The sequence below is a fragment of the Elephas maximus genome, chromosome 1, assembly GCF_024166365.1.
Source record: "Elephas maximus indicus isolate mEleMax1 chromosome 1, mEleMax1 primary haplotype, whole genome shotgun sequence".
Lineage (NCBI taxonomy): Eukaryota > Metazoa > Chordata > Mammalia > Proboscidea > Elephantidae > Elephas > Elephas maximus.
This window is the reverse complement of record NC_064819.1, coordinates 164,148,352-164,172,776: the sequence shown is the minus strand read 5'-3', so window position 1 is coordinate 164,172,776 and position 24,425 is coordinate 164,148,352. Positions and strand designations below refer to the sequence as shown.

At 41.6% G+C, this 24,425-nt stretch overlaps 1 protein-coding gene across 7 annotated transcripts in view; it reads left to right on the top strand.

Annotated features, from left to right (window-relative positions):
- Positions 1 to 24,425, top strand: part of FAXC (failed axon connections homolog, metaxin like GST domain containing) — a 95,078-nt gene that overhangs the window by 11,132 nt on the left and 59,521 nt on the right. For all 7 annotated transcript variants that reach the window (XR_007518875.1, XR_007518874.1, XM_049897784.1 and 4 more), the window contains 2 exons: positions 2,242 to 2,438; positions 12,535 to 12,758. Coding sequence is in view for 5 of the 7 variants with exons in the window: in XM_049897784.1 (XP_049753741.1) it covers positions 2,242 to 2,438; positions 12,535 to 12,758 (421 nt within the window). In the remaining 2 variants the exon portion in view is untranslated. The remainder of the gene's footprint in view (positions 1 to 2,241; positions 2,439 to 12,534; positions 12,759 to 24,425) is intronic.

Below are 24,425 nucleotides of genomic sequence, written 5' to 3'. Positions count from 1 at the left end.
CTTACCAAAAAGTTGGAGGTTCAAGTCTACCCAGAGGCACCTGGGAAGAAAGGCCTGGCAATCCACTTCCGAAAAGACAGCCATTGAAAATCCTATGGGGCGCAGTTCTATTCTAACACACATGGGGTTGCCATGAGTCAGAGTTGACTGGATGGCAACTGGCTGGCTTGAGAAGGGGAGAACTTAATCCCTTCTAAAATAATTATTTCTTATACGCATGTTTTTAAAGAAGTAGTCACCGGGGTAAATTTTTCCTTTTGTGAGGTCTCTATGAAAAATAAATGCAAGGAGTATTCAGGAGGTGGCAGAGATCCTAAATAGAAGGAAATGGTTTGGTGGTTTAGAAAGGGACACTCTGTCTGGCTAGAGTTCCCTGAACGCCCCATGCTGGCAGGGAGGGCTTGTGTTGATGCAAGTGGTGCCTGGGAGGGCTCATAGCTCAGTTCTTGGACAGGTCTGCAGAGAGGTGTTCTGTCCTAGCCCCAGGGCACTCCACCCTCAGCCTGTTCTTTGCCCTGTGCCCTTTAGAAAAGACTAAAATGCCATATTCCTAAGATCATGCTCTTATACTTCAAGCTTTTTTAATTTTTTAACCTAAGTGAGACTGGAATGAATATTTGATGACCATTAGTAGGAACCCACAAGCTTTTTTAAAAAAAGCGCAATGTATTGGTCATAGTTATTTTTAAAAACCAAAAATCAAGATATGAATACTGGTAACTCATTTTTATTTAATTTTTGTTTTGTTTTGTAATAATTATAGATTCACTGGAAATTACAGAAAATGTGCAGAGAGGTGAATAGAGTTAATTTTTTTAAAAACAAAAATAGCTTTACTGTTTTTTCTGATCACATATGACATGTGGACCTTATAAAAAATTCAAACAATAAAAAATGCAAATGGAAAGTAAAAATCACCTTTCTAGAGATATCCATTCCTTCTTATTATCCAACAGTGTCTGAACTCTCTACTTGTATGGAATATGAAGAAGAGTTTGCAATAGTGACTAATTTAGGCTGTGTAGAACACCAAGAGAGCTGATTCAGATTTAAAAATCAACTTTGGGATCTAAGTGATCAAAATTCACTGAGAAAAGCAATTGTATAAATGGAATCATTATCCCAATCTCCTCCATCAGTGTGGCTAAGATCTTGACTGTTTTCATACAGTAGGCAGCAAATGTTACTCTGTAATTATTACCATTATTTTTTTAAATTGTGCTTTAGGTGAAAATTTACACAGCAAATTAGTTTCTCATTAAACAGTTAATATACAAATTGTTTTGTGACATTAGTTGCCAATCCCATGATGTGTCAACGTTCTCCCCTTTCCTACCCTGGGTTCCCTGTTTCCATTCTTTGAGTTTTCCTGTCCCTTCCTGCCCTCTTGTGTTTGCTTTTGGGCTAGTGTGCCCATTAGTCTTGTATACATGATTGAACTACGAAGGTCACTCTGTAATTCTATGTGTTCACAAAATGTGCGAGCCCCCATCTCACCCCTTTCTGGGATCGAGTTCCTTTGAGACACTGTAAACTTCCAGTATGCGTATGAATCAAAGGGGAACTTGTCAGAAACATAGATTTCTGGGCCATCTCTCCAATATTCTGATCCAGAGGACTACGCCAGGGCCCAGGAGTCTGCATTTTTAGCAGGCACTGTAGTTGAGTCGCTATGAGTCAGAATTGACTCAGTGACAGTGGGTTTGGTTTTAAGGGTAGTTGAGTCTGTTGTGTATACTTTGTTATACCTAAGTGTTACAGTTCCTGGAACCACTTGTTTATAGTGTAGTGGTCTTAAGCATTATTCAGGTGTAAAATACAGAATCTTAAGTGAGGTATTTGGTCAATAGCCTAGTCAGTACAAGCTTCCTCATGGTTTAATTTTACATTTTGGACTGTTCATTTATTATAACTAGACTGACCATTATCAGGATCATTTAGTACCCTTTCCTCTCAGGGATTGGGGGGCTGAGGTTCTATATTTTACAATAAGCCAGAGCCTAAGATAAAATCGATGGGAATAAAGTGATATCTTCCTGTGGGATAGTTCATCCCCTCCCCCCCTTTTTTTTCATAAAGTAACCATTTAATCTCTTCAAGAATTTATGTGCTGAATTCATTCACTTGAATAGTAAGTACAGTCACTACCAAATATAAGGTTGCAACGTTTGTTTCTGTTAATCATAGAGTGAAATATAAATACAACATTGTTCTTCTCTTTTTAAAATTTACTCTGCTTAGAACTATTTTGGCGGAAAACTGTCTGCTCAAGGGAAAATGCCTTGGATTGAATATAATAATGAAAAAGTTTCTGGCACAGAGTTCATAATTGACTTTTTGGAAGAGAAACTTGGAGTGAATTTAAACAAAAACCTTGGCCCTCATGAAAGAGCTGTCTCCAGAGCGGTGACCAAAATGGTGGAGGAACACTTCTACTGGTGAGTCCCTTGGGCTTAGTGGCGGGCGCAGCGCACCTCCTGACCACAGACTTCTCAAGTAAACTCCAAGTTCTGTTTCATTTTTTAGATACTCGTCCCACCTTCTCAAAAAATTTCTGTGTTAATCCTTCAGGATAAGAAGGCGCCAAAGTTAGGACTGTTAAATTGCTAGGTATCTAGACTAGGGATTGGCAAGCATTTTCTGTACAGGGTCAGATAATTTTTGGTCTTCGTGGGCCATGTGGACTCTTTTGCAACTACCCAGCCCTGCCTTTGTAGCAGGAGATCAGCCATAAACAATATAGAAGTGAATACTGGGACAGTGTTCCAGTGAAAGGTTTTCTAATGGACATTGAAAATTGAATTTTATAAAATTTAGTATTTTATTCCTCTTTTGATTTTTTTTCAACCTTTTCAAAATGTAAAGTTTGCCGACCCCTGGTCTAGACTGGAACTCACAAAGTTGTGGGGGATAATTCATTCGCTTGGGATCAGGAGTATTTACAAATACAAAGTACTGAACTAAAGTAATAAATAGAAAATGAAGCCAGGGTAGAATTCCTAGGTGAAGTAATTTGCACATACCTTTGTAAGATTACTGTCATTTTTGTTTAGATAACAAGAGCTTCTCTGTGTTCCAGAAGTAACAGGCTACTCCTTTCTGGGGTGTCTTTGCTCTGATAGCCTATTGACTATAGTTTGTATTCCCTACGTTTAATGAGTTGCCCCTGCTCTGCGTTGTCACTGCTCTGCTGTCTGTGACACCGTGAGTTAAGCAGACACAGCCCTTGCTTTATAAACTCATTATCATGTGGGCCTTTTCCTTTCATCCGTTTTCTGGAGTTTCAGTATCTTTTTCTACACCCCAAGAGATGAGAGTAGTTTTCTCCCATTTCTGCGAACTTCTCTTGTTCTGAAGATTTAATTAAGAATTAAACGTAATTTTTTGGCATTGATTGTTATTCCTGGGCCAGGTGCTCACTCAGTAGCTTTTACTGCACCTCCCCCACCAAGAGATACACTCAGTGTGGGGTTGATTATAGAATGTCCTTCCTCATCATCTCTGTATTTCATCTAGATAGCCCTTTCTTTAATGGAAGACTTGCTGTTTCTGTCTCTCATTTTAAAGTGATTCTTTATTTTTCTTCTTACTACTTTCAGCTCTTGCCTACCTGACCTGAAGTACTGTTTTCTGCCCACCTCCATCATTATAGAAGTGAAGGGAGTGGGAACAAGGAGGGAATTAAGAGAGGGAAGAAGCAGAGATACAGATCTGTGTGGGAGTAATCACAGACTCAGTGTTACGGGAATGAAGCCAGGTCTTCTCCTTATAATACGGATGGAGAACTGCTGGGCCTGTCATCTTAAATAGTGCAGGGTTGCAGTGTGGGTAGAAATCCATGACCGTGATGTGCTTAGCTTCTGGGAAAAGCCTTGCTTGCCAGGCTCCAGTCCTGGCATTGCAGCAACTGAAGGAAATGAAGAACCAGCATAGGGCCACCCCAACCCTCTGTGTCTTCTGTTGATGCTGCCCTCTGCAGCACCACCTCATTTGATTGATGGGCTCGTTGATGCCTAGTGCTTTTGTTCTGTCTGTTGCCTCGAAAAAAAGCTGAAAGCCATACGTTTTAGTTGTTGCTTTGGGTACCAGTCTATAATTTCTATAGTGATTCAGAAAATTTATATTTGGGTTATAAAGTCTTTGATCCAGCGAGATACCAAAGTACCACCCATTGCTGCTTTCTGCTCCGGGTATGCATGTTATTTTATATGTTTACTTACTAGCAGAAGTTCACGTCCTCTTGCCTTCCCTCCCCTCATCCCTGAGCTAGTTCTTGATGGGAGGCAGGTCTTCGATGGGCGCGAGGAGGGTGGCTGTGGGTGGAGGGCACAAGGGAGAGTTGGGAGGCAGTGCTCTGGTAAAAAAAAAAAAAAAAAGAAACCCAGTGCCGTCGAGTCAATTCCGACTCATAGTGACCCTATAGGACAGAGCAGAACTGCCCCATAGGGTTTCTCTGGTAGGGAAGAATATTTTACAAACCACAGATGCCTAGGTGGTTCAGGAGCTGCTTGGGGCATATGTAGTTGTTGTTGTGTGCCATAGTGTCCATTATGACTCATATCAACCCTATAGGACAGAGTAGAACTCTATGGGAGAGGATCACCAGGTCTTTTTGCCCACAGAGCCTCTGATGGGTTCAAACCACCAGCCTTTTGGTTAGCAGTGGAGCATTTAACCATTGCGCCAGAGGGGTTCCTTCATATGTAGTAGACTTTTCTAATGATAATTTGATTTCCTTAATTGACTTTATAAATTGAAAAATACTTTTTTTTTTGGGTTAGCTATTACTTCTTATTTGTGTTTACTCAATGATTACTGTATTTTTACGTAAATTACATGGGCCTTCTATGTGTTTCCCAACTGTGCCCTTCCCTGTGCCACGAGATGTTTTCCTGAGTGCACTGTCTTAGTTATCTAGTACTGCTGTAACAGAAATATAAGTGAATGATGGCTTTAACAAACAAATTTATTCTCTTACAGTCTAGGAAGCCAGTAATCTGAATTCAGAGCGCCAGCTCCAGCGGAAGGCGTTCTCTCTCGGTTGGCTGTGGGTGCAGGTCCTTGTCATCAATTTTCCGTGGTAGAAGACCTTTTCAGTGCTTATGTGTTATGCTCCCAGTGCTTTTTTCTTGGTGGTATGAGATCCCCCTGTCTCTCTGCTCCCGTCTCCCTTTTATATCTCAAAAGAGATTGATTTAAGATACAACCTAATCATGTAGATTGAGTCCTGTCTCATTAACATAACTCCTCTAATCCTGCCTCATTAACATTATAGAGGTAGGATTTACAACATATAGGAAAATCACATCAGATGACAAAACGGTGGACAATCACACAATACAGGGAATCATGGACTAGACAAGTTGATACACAATTCAAAACATGCAGCATGCTAATTTTTTAACAGCATTATATAAAAAAGTTGACATAGAGGAGGTTATGAAAATACCTCCTGGGGGGAGGGGAGGAGTGTGGTTGGCAAACAAACATAGAAGGTGCGTGTTATTTACATAAAACATGGTAATTTGAGGAAAAATATTGAAGCTGGGAGGAGAGGCCTTTGTTGAGAGGAAATTTCCAAGTAACATAACTAATTCCCCCACAATTCTTTAAATACCAAGTAGCAGAAGAAAAAGGAAGCCCATCTCTGTCTGTTTTATCAGGCTTCCAAAACTTTAGCCAGTTTCTTGCTTTGGGGAAACTGTGCTAGGGCTTTCCTGAGATCTCTAAATCCCAGTGAAGGAAACATCCTTTCTGTCCACACGGGACGGAAAAACCTCAAGCAGAGAATCCCCAGTACCCTTCCCTTCACACCCTCTCCTCCCTCCCCTTTTCTGGTCCAGAGATCACACCCAAAATGGGCATCTGTGGCCCACCAGAGGGAAGTACCGCAGTGTGCAGGAACACATTACAAGTGTGAGCTTTCCGTGAGATCTTGTTAAGTTCTGACTGTCACTGTGGGGAATACAGTTAGTTCCAAGGCCATGTCTGTACTCACAGAAGTGGAAGAGGAAATCCAGTAAACCCACCCAACTGATTTCATTATCTGGACTTTTCACATGTGTTTATTTTGACCTGAAACTGTAAGAATCTCCCACTTCAGGTATGATTTTCTGGAAAGCAGAGGCAATAGAAAGCATTATTATATAACATCGCATAATTCTGAGTCTGCTTTAGGCTTGCTCGGATAGGGTGGCTCAGTTATAAAGTGGTTTTTCTGGCACTTGAAATCCAATCATTTATGTTCCACTTGCTTGTAAAAGCTGTTATTGAAGATGAAGGAGACGGTTTTGTATTCCCTTTGTGCCACTGAATGCTTAAGTTAGATCCAATGCAGGGAAGCCCGTATAAGGGAAGTCAGAGAGACACAAGGTCAAATTCCTGGAATGAAATTGATTTTCGGTAACAGAAACTACAGCTTCTTCGGTGTGCCATACTGACCCCTTGTGGACATCAGTGAGTGTCTTAAGAGTCTTCCAGCCCCATAAGAAAGTGTGCAAGGCACCACTGTGAGACCATCTAGTGGTAACATTTTCACCTATAACAATATAAGTATTAGAACAGTGAATTCAAGTTCCCTTCTAGGCAGGTCATAGGTTTTAAATTTCAACTTTGTTGTTTTGATGAATGGAGGGTAGGTGGGGTGGAGTGCATTACTAAAGTGACTTACTCAAAGAAGTTCTTTTCTAAAAGCCAGGAGACTCCCCCCAGTTACAATTCTACGATTGTGTTTCAGTTTTCTTTTCTCCCAGCATTAGATGTAGTGAGGGTTCCTGTTCAGAGGGGCTGGTCTAAAGCTCATGAAACTTGGTGAAGTAGAGAATGTAGAAGACAAGCAAAAGGTTTCGAGGATGTGGCACGGCACGGAGAAAGGCATTCTTGAGTTTGGAAGTCTCTCACTGGGTCTCATTCATCAAACAGAAGTTTGCTATGGTATTCCACATATTAATATTTCTTTCTTCTATGGGCCAGGCATTGTGTTAGGTTGTAACTAGAGATTCTGTCATTGAAAGATCAGAGACTGGCTTTTGTTGGTCTGTCTTCTTGAGATCCTTAAAAAAATGTTTGGGCAGGTGTTATTCTGCTGTTTGACAACTAAAACAATCAATCTTATTTAAAAAAAAAAAAAACACTCTGACTCCATTTTGCAGGAAAGATCGGAAATATCCGTTGCGATAAGGAAAATAAGTTTCTCAGCTTCCTGAAGTAGGCCTTCATTCAAACCAAACCCACTGTCATTGAGTTGATTCCAACTCATAGCGACCCTGTAGGACAGAGTAGAGCTGCTGAGTTTCTGAGGCCATAAATCTTCATGGAAGCAGACTGCCACATCTTTCTCCCCTGGAGTGGCTGGTGGGTTCGAATTGCCTGCCGACCTTTTGGTTAGCAGCTGAGTGCTTAACCACTGCACCAGCGGGGCTCCTTCCTTCAGAATGATAGATTATTTTAATTGCCTAGCCAAGTCTAGTTTCCAAATTGGCCCTCCCTGCCCTCTCCAGTTAATAATTCATGATTCCTTGTGCAGCGGGCCTCTTCCCACGAATCCCAGAAGAGTGGCAGCCCCTCTTTATTCTCCATCGGCACTTTTCTCTTTCCATTTTTCTATTTAAATGTGTGTCATCTCTTAGAAACACTGCTTAGCAATAGCTGGTTCAGGAGGAACACATTTTTTCATTCAATCAATAATTCATTCTTTCAGCAAACCTAATGAATAAAGTGAATAACTACTAGTGGCCAGGGAGTGTGCTAGATGTTGGGGAAGCAAGGCGAATAAGACTCTGTCCTCATAGGCTGGAGAAGAGTCACTGAGCCTGCATAATGGTCAGTGCTGGGGGAGAGTTTGAAGAACTGAAAAAAGGCAGCCAGCACCTGCTGGAAAGAAGAAGGGAAGGCTTCCCAGAGGAGGTGGTATGACATGGAATCTAGGGATAATCAAAGTGGTGAATGAAGGGGCTGGATAATAGGGAAGATTAGGGTGTCCAGGCCGAGGGAGCAGCATCTGCAAAGTTTAGAGGCAAGAAAGAGGAGTTTGGGAAAAGGCATGCAATTCTGTATGCTGGGAGATGGGCTGGAGAAAGGTCAGGTCATAGAGGGGGCAGGCCATGGGCTGGGGGGCTGGTGTGCCGTGTACCATGCTGAGGAGCTGTGGGGAGTTAATAAAATACTCTAAGAAGCAGCGTGATACACAGTTATATTTGCGTTTTAGGAGGCTCTTAGCAGCTGTTTTGGAGTCCTGGTGGCACAGTGCTTAAGTGTTATGGCTGCCAACCAAAAGGTTGGCAGTTTAAATCTACCAGCTTCTCTTTGGAAACCCTATGAGCAGTTCTACTCAGTCCTATAGGGTCAGTATGAGTTGGAATCGACTCAGTGGCAGTGGGTTTTTGGTTTTAGTGGCTGTCTTGGGGCAAATAGATTTCGAGGGGACTAGAAGGAATGTCAGAAGACCTGCTGGGAGGCTACTGTCCTCATGGTTGAGGAATGATGAAGGAATGATGTAACAGTGTTAATGGAATTGGAGAAAAGGGCAAATTCACAGAGTATGTAGCTGCCAACAGAGAGGGGGCAGTGGAGAATAACTCCGAGGATTCTGACTTGGGTGAGGTGAAGCAGGTTTGAAGGAAGTGAAGACGATGAGTCCAATTTTGGAAATGTTTGTTTTCAGTTTCTGAGGATTGGCCACATGGAAGCTATAGATCTCAGCAAGGTCTGGGCTGGATATAGATTTGGGAGTCATCAGTTTGAAATCATGGGCATGAATTAGATCGTCCTAGGAATGTGGAGTAAAGAGATAGGAGGAGTGGAGATAGAGATCTTGGGAACATATAAAGAGTTGGGGAGAAAAAGAGTCCTTCAGGTAGCCTGAGAAGAAGACACATGAGACATGGGAGGAAAAGCAGTAGAGACATAAGCCAAGGAAGAGATCCAGCAAAGAGGTTAATAGTGTCAGATGCTGCAGAAAGGTCAAAGAAGCTAAATATAGGAAAAAAAAGTTTCTTTGGATTTTGCGACAAAGGGGTCATTGTTGACTTGGGCAAGAGTGGTTTTGGTGAAATGGTGGGGCTTGGAGCATCCTGCTACGTGGACCAAGTTTTCTGAAAGCTAGGCCGTGACAGGAGGTGGATGCTTGGTAAATGGTGTGTAATGTGTTAGGTTGTGTTCTACTGGTAGCAATTGATTTAGGAATTTATGAAACTCCTGTTTCCTTTGGTATTGGAGTTTAGAGTGAAAGGGAAGAGAAAGTAGAATGTGTCCCCTTCCTAGCCCTGACTATATAAATATTTCATTGGGCTTGACCCTTGAAGTCCCTACTTGGCCCTCATTTATTTATTTTCCCTGAAACAGGTCTACAGTATTGGGTATGGGGAAGCAAAGAGAGGAAGAGAAATCAAGAAAACAGGCAGGAAAGAGAAGAGAGGAAGACCGACAGTTTCTGAAGTTACTTTCAACTGCAAAATTCTGAATCAACCCAGTGTTCCTTCTTTTGTACCCTAACATTTGACCTGCTTATGCAGGTAGAGAAACTTAACACTGTTGCTTGGATGGAATCTCCTTGCCTACCTGTGTGCCCAGAACAGCTGCCTCTCCAATCCCGACCTGCTACTCCAGACCACCATTACTCTGCTAAAACTCTCTACCCATTGCCACGTCTTTGTCTTCTGCCTCATTTCCTGCCCTACAGAGGACATTGAAGTCATCAGGCAGGAACTCAACCTCTGTATATAGCCCCTCACCCCTTGCAACCTCCTCCTCCTCTCCATTCAGAGAAAGAGGTGTCCCTACTTCTCTGTAAGCTGGCCCTTCCTCCCTTGCTGTCTTATCATCTAACTTGCCCTTAACTGTAGTGTCTCTAACACTACTCATCCTAGAAGTGTCTTTTTTAATCATATTTTATTGTGCCTAGAAGCTTCTTTAAGTGACCTTATCTCCTCTTATAGCTTTAAAATTACCATCAATATGCTGCCACCCACCAGTTCTTTATCTTGAGTCTCAACCTATCTCCTGAGTCCTCAACCTTTTGGACATCTTCACTTGGGTTTCCATGGGCACTTTAAATGCAAGAGGTTAACTCATCTTCTATTGCCCAAGTATGTTTTATCTTGTGTATTCCAGTAGTGGTTAATGGCATCATAATCCCCTCAACCTAGTGGATGATCCGCTCATTATCATCCACTGATCTAGGAGAAAATATCCAATTTTTCCTTATACCTAGTCCTTTATATCCCTTGGTCAATAGATGCTGTTTCTCCTATTTTGGTATTTCTTCTATGTATTTATTCCCTTATTCACTATCGTCTCTGCCATTGCCTTAGTTCAGTGCATCAGTTCTGCCTGGTCTTCTAACTGGCCTTCCTACCCCCAGTTTCTTCAACTTTCAACTTCCTTTATATCACCACAAATTGGCTTATGTTTCTTGTCTGCTTAAAACCTGTCAGCCGTTTACCTTTGCATTTGGAATAAAGTTAAATACCCTTGACATCAGGCCCTCTTGATTTGCTCCTCACTCACCCTTTCAGCCTCCTTTCTCACTAGCACGCTCACAAGTAGCCCATATCCGACCCAGCCTTACCAAGGTTCTTGCAGTTCACCAACCATCCATTGCTCTAAACATACATGCCTTCTCCCTCTGCTCTGCCTTGTAAAGTCGTGCTCACCCTTCAAGATCAGTTATGCTTTTTGATAAACCCCACGTAATTTGTCTACAAAGAATGTATTTTTTTTCCACATCAACCTGTCAGAGCCAGCACATTCCTCTACTCTTTAGATGCTTCTTGGATGCTATTATTACTTCGTCATGCTCAACTTAGGATAATTTAGTTTTATCCTGAGACCATTGACTTCTCAAGCAAGGATGGTGTAAAACCCTTACTGTGAATTTAGATCTAGTACAATTAGAATGAAAGTGCTGAATTGTTCTAATGGGATGTGAAAATGGTCACTTCAGTTACAGCAGGTGTAAAGAGAAGAGCAAGTAGAAAAGCATTTAGTTTTCATGTTTACATAGAATTTACTAAAATTAATGTGAGATAGTTTATATCAAAAGAGCATTGAGTGCTCTGACTGTACACGTTAATTAGCCACCATTGCAATGTACTTTTCCTCTTTTCAGCAAAACCCATTTCTTGACTCCTGAATATATCAAGAGGCTTACAAAGGAGAGAGAAGGCTTTCCTAACACAATTTGTAGACATTTAAAAAAGGATAATAAAGAAGAGTTATGGATGCAATACAGAGAGTGTGTTGAAATTGATTGTAGGAATTTTCAGTAAAATTCAGAAATGCTTCAAAAATTTTAGAGTGATCTTCTGTTTCTTTTTCATTTTCTCTTTTTAAAAAAGAGAACCCTCCAAAGAAGAGAACTATGAAATGATAAAAATTTCAAGGCCCTTTTCTTTCTGCCTTTGTTCTTTTTTATTTTCCATGTGATAGAAAATAGCATTTCATTGTAGCTGCAATTTCACTTTCATCCCTTGTGTTCTGTTAAGCTATTTTTCCTAAGTGGCCATTAACGCTATTTCAACCAGCATCAGGAATAGAGGTGACTGCCAGTACGTTTTTTATTGCTCATTATGTGGGAAAAACTGAAATATCTTATGCCTGGACTCCCACCACTGCATTTACCTCAAAACTCTTTTAATTTGTATTTACCAACACTATTAGCCATAAAAACATTCCCGTAATTGCACAGGTTCAGAGAACAAAATTAGCAAAAGCCTGGATATTGCGACCAACAGAATGTACAGCCTGTGAATAGCTGCTTAACTGTCCATACATACTAAGCAGGAGCACCTGGATGGATGAGCTTGCTGCAAGATGGGAAATATGATTCCTCCGAGTTCCTTTGGTGATTTATTCCCTGTAGAGTCCTTGAGAACAAATGGAAGCAGAGAGTTGACTTTCTGGAGAGTGAATCATTTATGTAATAGTTATAATTTATATAATTGATAATAAACATAAACAGGTATATCCATTCCCCAATCCTTTTTTGAAGAAAATCTTTTATGAAATATAAAATGCATATACAAAGTATATAAAATAAAAATATGCAGCTTAATTAATGAACACAAAGGATATACCAGTGTAACCATCACTTGGTCAAGAAAGAGAATGATGCCAGCCCCCCAATTATTACCTCCTTCTCCCCTGTTCCCCCACAGGTACTATCATCCCAACTAAAACGCTTCTAAAAGTGGGTTTCTACTTGTCTGCAGTGGAGTTGCATCAGAGAAAGCAGAAGCATGGCATTGGGAGGTGGGAGATGGGGAGAAGTCTGAGGGAGGGTACTGGGGGAGGGTTGGTGGCATTGTAACAAATGGTGCTGTTATCTGGATATTTTATGGTTTCTCTTGCAGGCCATTATGTCTAGGCATTATCTAGAGCCTGTTGTAATACCTGCCATGCAGATTGCTCTTTGTAAAAGCTGGAATTATTCAGTTCCTCCAGAGTGCACTAAATTCTGAATGATTCATTCAAAAGTGATTCTGGAGGTGATATGTATCTGATGCACAGTAGTAACTTGTTTCCACACAATTCCAGGACGTTAGCTTATTGCCAGTGGGTGGACAATCTCAATGAGACCCGGAAGATGCTCTCCCTTAGTGGTGGTGGTCCCTTCAGTAACCTGCTGAGGTGGGTTGTGTGCCACATAACGAAAGGAATTGTGAAACGCGAGATGCACGGTCATGGCATTGGCCGCTTCTCCGAGGAAGAGATTTACAGGCTGATGGAGAAGGACATGCGGTCGTTAGCAGGGCTTTTAGGTAATGTACCATGCCTTCTGTTCTTTATGTCCTGACTTTCTGCATGATTAGTAAAGCACTGTTGGTTATTACCATTTCAAGTTTTATTTGGGTTGGTTTATTTGTTTTCACGTGTAGGTAGTAGTCCCACCATTTAACCAAATCCTCTCATTTCCAGGAGCATGTGTTTCTGTTCTTACTGACTTGCATGTGACTCTTTCTAGTGTGGTGAGGCCCCATGTGACAGAGTATGGAACATGGTGCGGCATCACTACCTAGCTGTAAGTGATACCGGCATTTCTGAATGTGTTGTGAGAAAGGGGTGATTTTGAGCAAGGAAGCTCTTCTATTTATAAAAAGGTTAGGTTTAAAAGGCTGCTTATAAGCATATCTGCTCAGAAGATGGGACTGTGCACCTGGTGAAATCAGGTTATGTTTGAGAGAGATGCTGATCATTCTGACCCATCTCGTGTGCATGTCCAGCAAGTGCTGTATTCTTATGCCTTTCATTTCCATTTGTAATCTTGGGTTTCTTCTTACTAGCATGTTATAACACTTGTCTGTGTTTGGATTTACTGCACACATTGGGTTTACTTACGTTTGGGAAACCCCTCAAAGAGAATCCCAGAGCAGCAGACATCCATGGGCTGGTGAGGATGGTTGAGTAGAATGGCATGCTCTTGTTTATCTTGTTGGCTGGAGGTTGCCTGGGCAGACATGGTTCTGTGCTGAGACTTAGCTATGACAATTCAAAAACAGATCATTTGAATTTAGGAGCTATGTGTGAAATGGAGCCCTAGCGGCTCAGTGGTTAAGAGCTTGGCTGCTAACCAAAAGGTCAGCAGTTTGAAGAGTAGAGTAGAAATAGCCCATACGGTTTCCAAGGAGCACCTGGTGGATTCAAACAGCCATAGCTGTTAACCACTATACCACCAGGTTTTCCAGTGGAGGGCAGAGATCAAAAATAGCCAAGTTCTTGACATGAAAACAGTGGATGGAGTAGCCACTCACAGAGTTGGGGAACACTGGAGGAGATGGGACATCATGAATTTTAGTTGTGAATATACTGAATCTGAGATTCCTGTGAGACAAATATGTGAGTGGAGATGCAGTATATGATAAAGGCAGCCTTTCAAATCAGTGGAGCAAAGACAGATGAATTCAGTAAATGGTGTTGGGACAGCTGGCTAACCATTTGGAAAAAGATCAGTACAGTGCTGACCTCATGTTGTACATCTGAATAAATTCCAAGTGATTAAGCATTGAAATGTAAAAAATAAAACATAAAGGTACCAGAAAACTTTTATATAATCTTGAACTTTGGAAAGTTTTTCTGAACATGGTACCAATGGGAGAAGCTATAGAAAATTGCGTAGTTTGATTACATGAAAAAACAAAACAAACCTCCTGTATGTCAAAAATCACCAGAAATAAAATAAAAAGTGAAAATGTTCAGCTGGATAGATATTTGTAACATGCGACAGGCTGATGGAGAAGGACACTTGGTCGTTAGCAGGGCTTTTGGGTAATGTGTGAAGAGCTTCTATAAATCAATGAGAAAGGAGAATACCTGAAGGGGAAAATTGAGCAAAAGACATTAAAAGGCAGTTCACAAAAATGATGAATGATGAATAGATATATGAAAAAATGTTCAACCTTTTCAGAGAAATGCAAGTTAAAAAGTCAGGCACACCTCTGTCAATGAAATCAGCAGTTTTTGTTTTTGTTTTTTTTAAGAGAAGTAATGGCAGTAATGTATTCTGCTGACAGGAGTAGAAATTACTACATACTTTCTGAAGTTGAGTTTCATAGTTTCAAAAGTAGCAAAGCTTTACACATTTGTTTATTAAACAGTTCAACTTTTAGTATTTTTTCCTAAGAAAAGTATTACAAAGATTTCTCTAGCAGGAAGATTGTAACACTGAAACATTGAAATTGTACAGTTGTTTAATAGTATAGTTCTTTGATGGAGCCTCTGATGTTTTGTTTTGAGATGTTAGCCAGAAAGTTAAGTTACTTTGGGCACTTGCTGCTCTGTCTTTCCTCTGTTGCTCGCACCCTTATGTCATCAGCTTTCCAGTCTTCCAGCTGCGTGGGGGGTGAGAGGAGTTTGAGCCTTTAACCATGGGAGAAATCATATAAATTGGTATATCTTTAGGTGACAGAAACCCTGGTGGCATAGTGGTTAAGTGCTATGGCTGCTAACCAAAAGGTCAGCAGTTCAAATCTACCAGGCACTCCTTAGAAACTCTATGGGACAGTTCTACTCTGTCCTATAGGGTCACTATGAGTTGGAATCCACTCAACTCGACGGCAACGAGTTCGGCTTTTTTTGATATTAGGTGACCAGTGTGGATCATTTGTAAGTAATGTGCGTTTATCTCAAGGGATGGTTGATACCTGTTGCATCAGTTTTCTTTGATGACCCATTAAACCTGTTGCTGTCGAGTTGGTTCTGGCTCATAGCGACCCTATAGGACAGAGTAGAACTGCCCCATAGAGTTTCCAAGGAGCAGCTGGTGGATTCAAACTGCCGACCTTTTTTGGTTAACAACTGAGCTCTTAACCACCGTGCCACCAGGGCTCCTGTTTGGTCATAGACACAACTAGAGAAATGATCATTATTGCTAAGGATGCTCTAAAGACATGAGCAGGGTGGGTGTCAGGAGGTTGGGCCCAGTGGACTTTGCTGTGTAAGACCACTTGGGAGAGTTAAAGGCTTTAAAAAAAAATTTTTTTTTTTTTTTTTTTTTATTAATGGTGCATAGTTAAGTGACGACAGGAATAAATTCAAAACACTAAACTCGTAATTTGCTTCCATATGGGTAAATTGACTTGAAATCCAAACTAGATGAGAAGGCAACAAATGAACATTTAAAAATTTTTCACAACTAATTAGACTAACAAGAAAACTAATTGTTTGAACATTAATTTTCTATCTGTTAATGCAGATGCTCTGCTAGGCTCTTGGGAAATGAAGATGAATAAAAACGGTCTCTACTCTCAAGAAGCTTATAGTCTAGGAGTGCTCAAGTTTCTAGGCCCAAGCAAATGATATCCTAGGATGTGGAAAATTAAATATCTGATCTTGGGACTCCTATTATAATCTTTCAGAAATGGAAAGAATAGGAAAAATATCAGAAGATGGAAATAGTAAACTGTTCCTATTTTCAAAAGGGGTGGGAGGAATAGATTCGGATTACAAAATAAAATACTAGAATGAATTATTAAATACATACATGGTTGGTTTTCATGAAGGACTGTTATTAGTTCATTGTGAATAAATTGTATTAAAAAGTAACTACTGTGTCTTCTTGACTTGCTGGACTTACTACCTGAATAGATAATCTTTTGATTTCATCAAGCTATTGGAGCCCGTTCATGATATTCTTGGGGGCAAGATATCTTATTTTCAAAGGGTGCTTCATGGATTCATATGGTTTCACCAAGTTTCCTTGAGTGCTATGGTAGGGAGAAGAGGTGCCCTAGCAAGTGTGATTCTCCCCACTCCTGCTTCACCTAGAGCAGCTCCTCTTTATCTGTTTATATATTGGGAATCTGTCAGGTTTTATTTGACACAGGGCTTTCCTTCCCAAAGAAAAAAGTTTGAAAACCCTGGGATTAGATTGTGGTGGATTCATGGCTGTTTGAGTAGCTGTACCCTCACGGTTTCAGTTAATGGATTGATATCAACTGGAAGGGAGGCCTCTAGGGACTCTGCATTTGACCTTATCGGGTTTAGTACTTTTCTCAATGACCTGTTGACAACTGCAAAGGCATGTTTAATGGTTTTTGAATGATGCTAGGTGGGAGGATAGCTAAAAACTTGAAAGGGAGAATCAGGGATCAGAGGTTTCAACCTTAACAAGAAGAAACCTAATAGGAATAAATGTCAAATTCTGTACTTAGTTCCAAAAATATAATGGCACAAATACAAGGTGGGAAGAGACATATGAAAAAAGATTAAGGACTGTGAGTTGATTTCAATCTCAATGTATGTCACCAGAGTGATGGGCTGTGCCAAAGAAGCTAATAAAAACCTAGGCTGTATAAGCAGAGTATAGTGTCTCAGCTTAAAAGTTGCTTCCTCAAATGGTTAGTAGTGATGGTTGAACAAGATGATGAATATATTTAATGTTACTGAACTATACATGTGAAGCTTGTTGAAATAGCAAGTGTTTTACTATCTATATGTTTACCACATTAAAAAAAAAAGTATTAAAAAATGTTGTTTCCTTAAAGAAACCTTTTTGGAACTGTCCCAGAGTGTGTCAGGCAGAATTGTTTTGTACTTCCAGGCACCAGGTGCCTTCTTCATCAGAACATTGCCTGCACCTTCTCACAGTGGTTTGGCTTGACCCTCTCTCAGCTGGACTCTGCGCTCCGTCAGGCATGGTCCGGTGGATTCATCTCTGGGTCTGCCTGAGTGCCTGGCATGCATTAAGCATGGCATCCGACAAATGTTTGTTGAACAAAGGAGTGTGATGTTCAGTTCTGGGATCCACTTTTTAAGAAGAAAACGCACAATCTAGTGTGTATCCAGAAGAGGGAGTTTAGGAAGGTGGTTGGTCTTAAAATAATTTTATTTGAGGAATTTGAGGATACTGGGGATGGTTAGGAGTCCCTGAGAGGAACAAATGGTTAACATGTTCAGCTGTTAACTGAAAGGTTGGAGGTTTGAGTATATCCAGAGGTGGCTTGGAAGAAAGGCCTGGTGATCTACTTTTGAAAAATCAGATATTGAAAGCCCTGTGGAACACAGTTCACTCTGGCATACGTGGGAGTTGCCAGGAATCGGAGTTGACTTGATGGCAACTGTCTTTTCTGGAATGGATAGCCTAGAGAAGGGAGGATTTAAGGGTCATATACTTGCTTCTTTTCAAAAACAAAAAGTGGTAGTGATTTTGGTGTTGTTGCAGATGACTGGCATAATAGGGGAGGGGAGGAAAGGACAGAAAGAGTGTGGAATGTATATGAGAGGAAATGACAATAGATTACAACTCAAGATGAGGTTGGATAACCGTTATGACAGCTGAGGAGGATTTTTAAAAAAAATTTTTATTGTGCTTTAAGTGATTTACAAATCAAGTCAGTCTCTCACACAAAAACTTATATACACCTTGCTACATACTCCCAATTGCTCTCCACCTGATGAGACAGCCTGCTCCCTCCCCCCACTCTCTTTTCGTGTCCATTTCGTCAGCTTCTAACCCCCTCCACCCTCTCATCTCCCCTCCAGGCAGGAGATGCCAACATAGACTCAAGTGTCCACCTGATCCAAGATGCTCACTCCTCACCAGCATCCCTCTCCAACCCATTGTCCAGTCCAATCCCTGTCTGAAGAGTTGGCTTTGGGAATGGTTCCTGTCTTGGGCTAACAGAAGGTCGGGGGCCATGACCTCTGGTGTCCTTCTAGTCTCAGTCAGACCATTAAGTCTGGTCTTTTTATGAGAATTTGGGGTCTGCATCCTACTGCTCTTCTGCTCCCTCGGGGGCTCTCTGTTACGTTCCCTGTCAGGGTAGTCATCAGTTGTAGCTGGGCACCATCTGGCTCTTCTGGTTTCAGGCTAATGTAGTCTCTGGTTTATATGACCCTTTCTGTCTCTTAGGAAACCCTGATGGCGTAGTGGTTAAGTGCTACGGCTGCTAACGAAAGGGACGGCAGTTTGAATCCGCCAGGCGCTCCTTGGAAACTTTATGGAGCAGTGCTACTCTGTCCTGTAGGGTTGCTATGAGTCGGAATTGACTTGACGGCATTGGATTTTGGATTTTCTGTCTCTTGGGCTCCTAATTACCTTGTGTCCTTGGTGTTCTTCATTCTCCTTTGATCCAGGTGGGTTGAGACCAGTTGATGCATCTTAGATGGCAGCTTGCTATCGTTTAAGACCCCAGACACCTCTCTCCAAGGTGGGATGCAGAATGTTTTAATAGATTTTATTATGCCAGTTGACTTAGATGTCCCTTAAAACCATGGTCCCCAATTCCCCGCCCCTGCTACGCTGGCCTTCGAAGCATTCAGTTTATTCAGGAAACTTCTTTGCTTTTGGTTTAGTCCGGTTGTGCTGACCTCGCCTGTGTTGTGTGTTCTTTCCCGTCACCTAAAGTAGTTCTTATCTACTATCTAATTAGTGACTACCCCTCTCCCTCCCCCATCTCGTAACCATCAAAGAATATTTTCTTCTCTGTTTAAACTATTTCTTGAGTTTTTATAATTGTGGTCTTTTACAATATTTGTCCTTTTGCGACTGACTAATTTCACTCAGCATAATGCCTTCCAGATTCCTCCATGTTATGAAATGTTTCACAGATTCGTCACTGTTCTTTATCGATGCATACTGTCCCATTATGTGAATATACGATAATTTATCCATTCATCCGTTGATGGGCACCTTGGTTGCTTCCATCTTTTGCTATTGTAAACAGTGCTGCCATGAACCTGGGTGTGCATATATCTGTTTGTGTAAAGGCTCTTATTTCTCTAGGATATATTCCAAGGAGTGGGATTGCTGGATCATATGGTAGTTCTATTTCTAGCTTTTTAAGGAAGCACCAAATCGATTTCCAAAGCGGTTGTACCATCTCACAGAGAAGGAATGTTTTTACAGCTGGTGAGTTTTTTTTTAATTTTTTTGAGATATTTAGCTAGAGATGATCTCTGGAGGTCTTTCCAGTTCTAACGATGTCTTAGTTATCCAGTGCTGCTATAACAGAAATGCCACAAGTGGACGGCTTTAACAAACAGAAATTTATTCTCTCACAGAAAGGAGGCTAGATGTCTGAATTCAGGATGCCAGCTCCAGGGGAAGGCTTTCTCTCTTTGTCGGCTCTGGGGAAGGTCTTTTCATCAATCTTCCCTGGTTGAGGAGCTTCTCAGTGCAGAGACCCTGGGTCCAAAGGACACACTATTCTTATTCTCCTGGCTCTTGTTTCTTGGTGGTATAAGGTCCCCATGTCTCTGTGCTTGCTTCTCTCTTTTATATCTCAAAAGAGATTGGCTTAACACACAACCTAATCTTGTAGATTGAGTCCTACCTCATTAACATAACTGCCTCTAATCCTGCTTCATTAACATCATAGAGGTAGGATTTACAACACATAGGAAAATCACATCAGATGACAAAATGATGGACAATCACACGGTACTGGGAATCATGGCCTAACCAAATTGACATACATTTTGGGGGACACAATTGAATCCATGACAGATGTTTCATGATTTTATATTCATTCCCTAGAGAGAATAGCAGAGACATTTTTCCAAGTCGAAAAACAAGATAGAGACCAAAGTGGAGATTAGTTCACTCTTGTTCTAATTGGGCTCTTGGATTGTGTTTTAAGTTTCATCCACCACTCAGATTTTCTGGAGGCTCAGCACAGTAAGTCATTCTGTGTATACTCTACACTCCTTATAAAATGGCGTGAGTGGTAGTGGTGTTAGAATCTGTCAAACTTCAGGGAGGAATAATGACCAGGGTCACCTCAAAGCTGATTGCCATGAGGTGGAGGTCAGACATACCTCCACTCTCCAAATTTTTTACCAATTCTGACACCAGCCATCTTTCCTACTGCACTCTCTATTTCTCTTCTGGGTTCAATAGTCCATTGCAGGGGCCACACAGAACTCACAGACCATACTTACAGTTAAGTGGTTTATTAAGGAAGAGAGTACAACTTGGAATCAGGATCAACAGGCTACGGTTCAGGATCGGGATCAAGAAGCACGTTGGCAAAGTTTCTCTTTTTCAGTGAAGGACAGCAGCTCTCTCAGCTCCTCTCAACCGTGAAGGCCGCCTCTCAGCTCCCTCAGGACAGGCCACCTCTCAGTTCCCTGAGAAGAGGCTCTTCTTGGCCCCCTGAGGACAGGTTCTTCTCAGCCCCCTCAGGACAGGCACCTCTTAGCCCTGCTGTCTGTCACTACCAGCTCTGCTGCTGGGCCCCTTTTGGGCCTGTTTCCATCTGCAGTGTTACAGCTCTTGACCTGTGTTACAGCTCTTTTAGGAAGTCCCTTGCCTTCTCTCTCTCTGTTTCTTCTTTCTTCTCTCTTCTGTCTACCTTCTGCTTCTTCTCTTCTTGCTTCTTTCTCCCTCAGAAACCTCTATGGGGTTTGTTGCTTATATACCCAACTCCTTGTGAATTTCAAGGCATGGCCCCTCCCAGTCTCCTCTAGGTAGGCATAGTAGGCCTTCACTCATTTGCATAGTCTACAGTCACTTCATTTGCATAGTATATTCACCAAGCCCTGCAAGGTGCATACCAGTCACAGGGCAGGCTGTGGCCCAGGGCCAGACAAAAAGTATCAAACCACAATTTGTTTACAGTTACCCGGGAAATGTCAATCAACCTGGATAAAAGAAACAAACCCTCTGGGGTAGAAAATAAGGGCAAAGGTAGCTGCTCAGGGTTTAGGGGAAAAATCCCTCAAGCAGTTTATCCAAAGAACCAAGACAAAAGGCCATATAAAGGAACTCATTTCACCACACCGTTGTTACTAAATCTACTTTTCGAACAATCATTGATTTCCATTAAGCTTCTCTTCTAATCTTCCACTTTAGTAGTAAAATTGTTTTTAAGAAAGTTTGGGAATAGGCTATTTTGATATCTGTTTTCCCTACTCTGTTTAATGATATCATCTAAACAGTACCACATAGAGATGCCTAGGTCATCTCCACATTAGGTGCTCAGGCCATGGCAGGAAGCTGCTGGGACACAGCAGCCACACATCATGCCTCCCAGTGACATTGATGGGGGAAAAGACTGTTCAGAACTAGGTAGTTGAAAAGGGTGAGAAATAATAGGTTATAGTTATTCAAATTTTTTGGAGACCCTTGTTGGTGCAAACGGATAAGCGTGAGACTCCTAGCTGAATGGTTGGCAGTTTGAACCACCCAGAGGCACCTGGGAAGACAGGCCTGGCCATCTGGTTCCAAAAGTTCACAGTCTTGAAAACCCAATGGAGCAGTTCTACTTCACACACACGGGGTTGTTATTAGTCAGAATTGACTCGATGGTAACTAACAATGACAACATTCATATTTTAGCACATTTAGCATATGCCGAATAACAGAGGACAGAGAAAGGGAATGCCTGTCAATCTTGCTAGACTGATAAAATCTACAGTTATAAGAAAGTAGACACTACAAGAAACGTTCTGGAGCCTGAAAGCAGGTTGTAAGTGCTCTCCAAATCTTAGCCTTGGTTGCTCATTAGAATCACTTCTCTGCTTTTGAAACACGACTGCACTGGCCGCATGCCAGGTCAGTTAATTCAGAGACTCTGGGAGCAGGGTCCGGGGAAAGGTATTTTTTAAAGTTCTTGAACACATCTGTGATCAAATGTAGGGCAGAGGTGGAGGATGGAGAGGCCTGGGTGCTGGAAGGAGGGCAAGCGGCAGGGAAGAACCATGATGGGGACCATAGTTTGATACCTGCCTCAGTTTGGGCAGGTACCAAAAGAGAGAAAATTGTAGTCTTTTGTCAGAGGTGATAAAAATCAGAGCAATCTAAGCGAAAAAAGCTGGACACAAAAGGACAAATACTGTATGATCCCACTTACATGAAATATCTAGAATAAGAGAATGCATAGAGACAAAATAGGTTGGTGGTTACTGGGGCTCAAGAAGGAGGCAATGAAGTTGTTGCTTAATGGGTAAGAGTTTCTGTTTGAGGTTATGAAAAAAATTTGGTAGTAGTGGTGATGGTTGCTTTGTTGTTGTTACTTGTCACTGAGTCGATTCCACTCATGGCGACCTCGTTATGCAGAGTAAGAACTGCTTCTTAGGGTTTTTAAGGCTGTGACCTTTCAGAAACAGATTGCCAGTTGGTCTTCCGAGGTGCCTCTGAGTGGGTTCAAATTACCAACCTTTCGGCTAGTGGTTGAGCGCTTAGCTGTTTGCGCCACCCAGCGACTCCGGTGATGGTTGCCCCCGAAATCAGAACAAACTGGGTCTACTTAACAGTTTTGTTGAGGATAACCTTGGTTGGGTCTGACTATATGGTACTTAGCCCAACTTTTCCCTCTTTCCATGTCAATTATTATGTAGACTGCAGCTTTTTATGTACTATTATGTAGACTGCAGCTTTTTTTTTTTTGTTGTGCTGGCAAATTTTAGACACTATTTTTAATAGCATTTGGAGATGTTCTAGTCTTACAATGCCCCTGAGAGCTATTTATTTTACAGTCTCATTTTACAGATGAAAAAGTCAAATGAGGTTAAGCGAGGCTAGGGAATGAATGGGTCAACTTCTGTAGGTTTGTTTTGGTGACTGGTTAAAATTACAGGCAAGAATAGCAATAATTTGACCTGGGGATCGTAAATTCTGTTTTTACCTGTATTGATTGGATTCTGACGACAGCCTAAGCTTTTTACTGGAGTCCTGTACTCACCTTTTGAAGTGGGAGTGATTTACTCTGAACGGTCTTTACATAATATTCAGTAACTCTGAAATTGCTCTCAGCTCACTAATGGAGAGGGCCATGAGATCAGATATTCTGAAAGCACCAACTCTTTTTTTCGTGAATCCTCTCCAATCCAGACTTCCTGAGGGAGGAGGGAGGAACAGATGGCCTGCTTTCCCCCCACCCACCCCAGCCTTAAATAGCCAAGAACTGGTGGGGCAGGGCCTGCTGTCACTAAAGTGTTTGCATCCTGATAGGGACCAGGCAGTTGCAGCCCTGAGCTGTGGTTCCTTTCTTTTCTATTTTCAATGCTATTATCTCATTGGTAAAAAATATGTTGATTATTCACGAAAATAAAACAAAACAAAATACGTTTAGCAGAATAAAATTAAATGCTAATAAGTACCGAGTTCCTGGAAATTTTTTGGCTTATTTAGAAACACAGACTAGTTGGTGTAAACCTGACAGAAGCAGTCTGATCTCCAGTTTTTCCTGGGAGCACTCTGGCTTCTTCTTCCTCTGAGAAAAGTGACTTTGACTTTGTCTTTAAATTTCAGGGTTCCAATTCCTGAATGATTACTAAAAAAACAGGGAGAGAAGAAAAATGTAAACAAAAGTCACAAGATAGCACCGTGTAGCCAGTCTTTATCCGTATCAGGGCATACCCTTTAGTACTCCAGGCGTGGGAAAGAGGAAGATTGGGAAGATAAGGAAGAGCAAAGCCTATCTAAAGTTATTTAAGGGCTGTCCTGGTGGAGCAGTGCTGAAGAGCTAGCCCCTAACCAAAAGGACTGAAGTTGGAACCCACCAGCCACTCTGTAGGAGAAAAGACCTGGTGATTTACCCCTGTAAAGATTGTTGTTGGTAGGTGCTGAGGAGTCAGTATGGACCTATAGCAACCCTATAGGTAATAGAATGAAACATTATTCAGTACTTTGGCATTCTCACAATAGGATTGTTTGAGTCCATCTCCTGGAGGGTCTTCCTCTTTTTTCACTGTTCTCAGGAGGGATTGGCCATCCTCCCTTCTGAGGAGCATTCTGGTTGTACAGTACTTCTTCCAAGACAGGTCATTGCTTTTTCTGGCAGTCCATGGTATAGCTATAGGAAACTATGGGGTAGTCCTCCCCTGTCCTATAGGGTCGCCATGAGTTGGAATCAACTCCATGGAACACAGCAAAAACAAGAAAATTATTTAAGATCCCTGAGTGGTACAAATGATTAAGCACTCTGACTACTTGCATAAAGATTGGCAGTTCAAACCCACCTAGTTGTGCCTCGGAAGACAGGCTT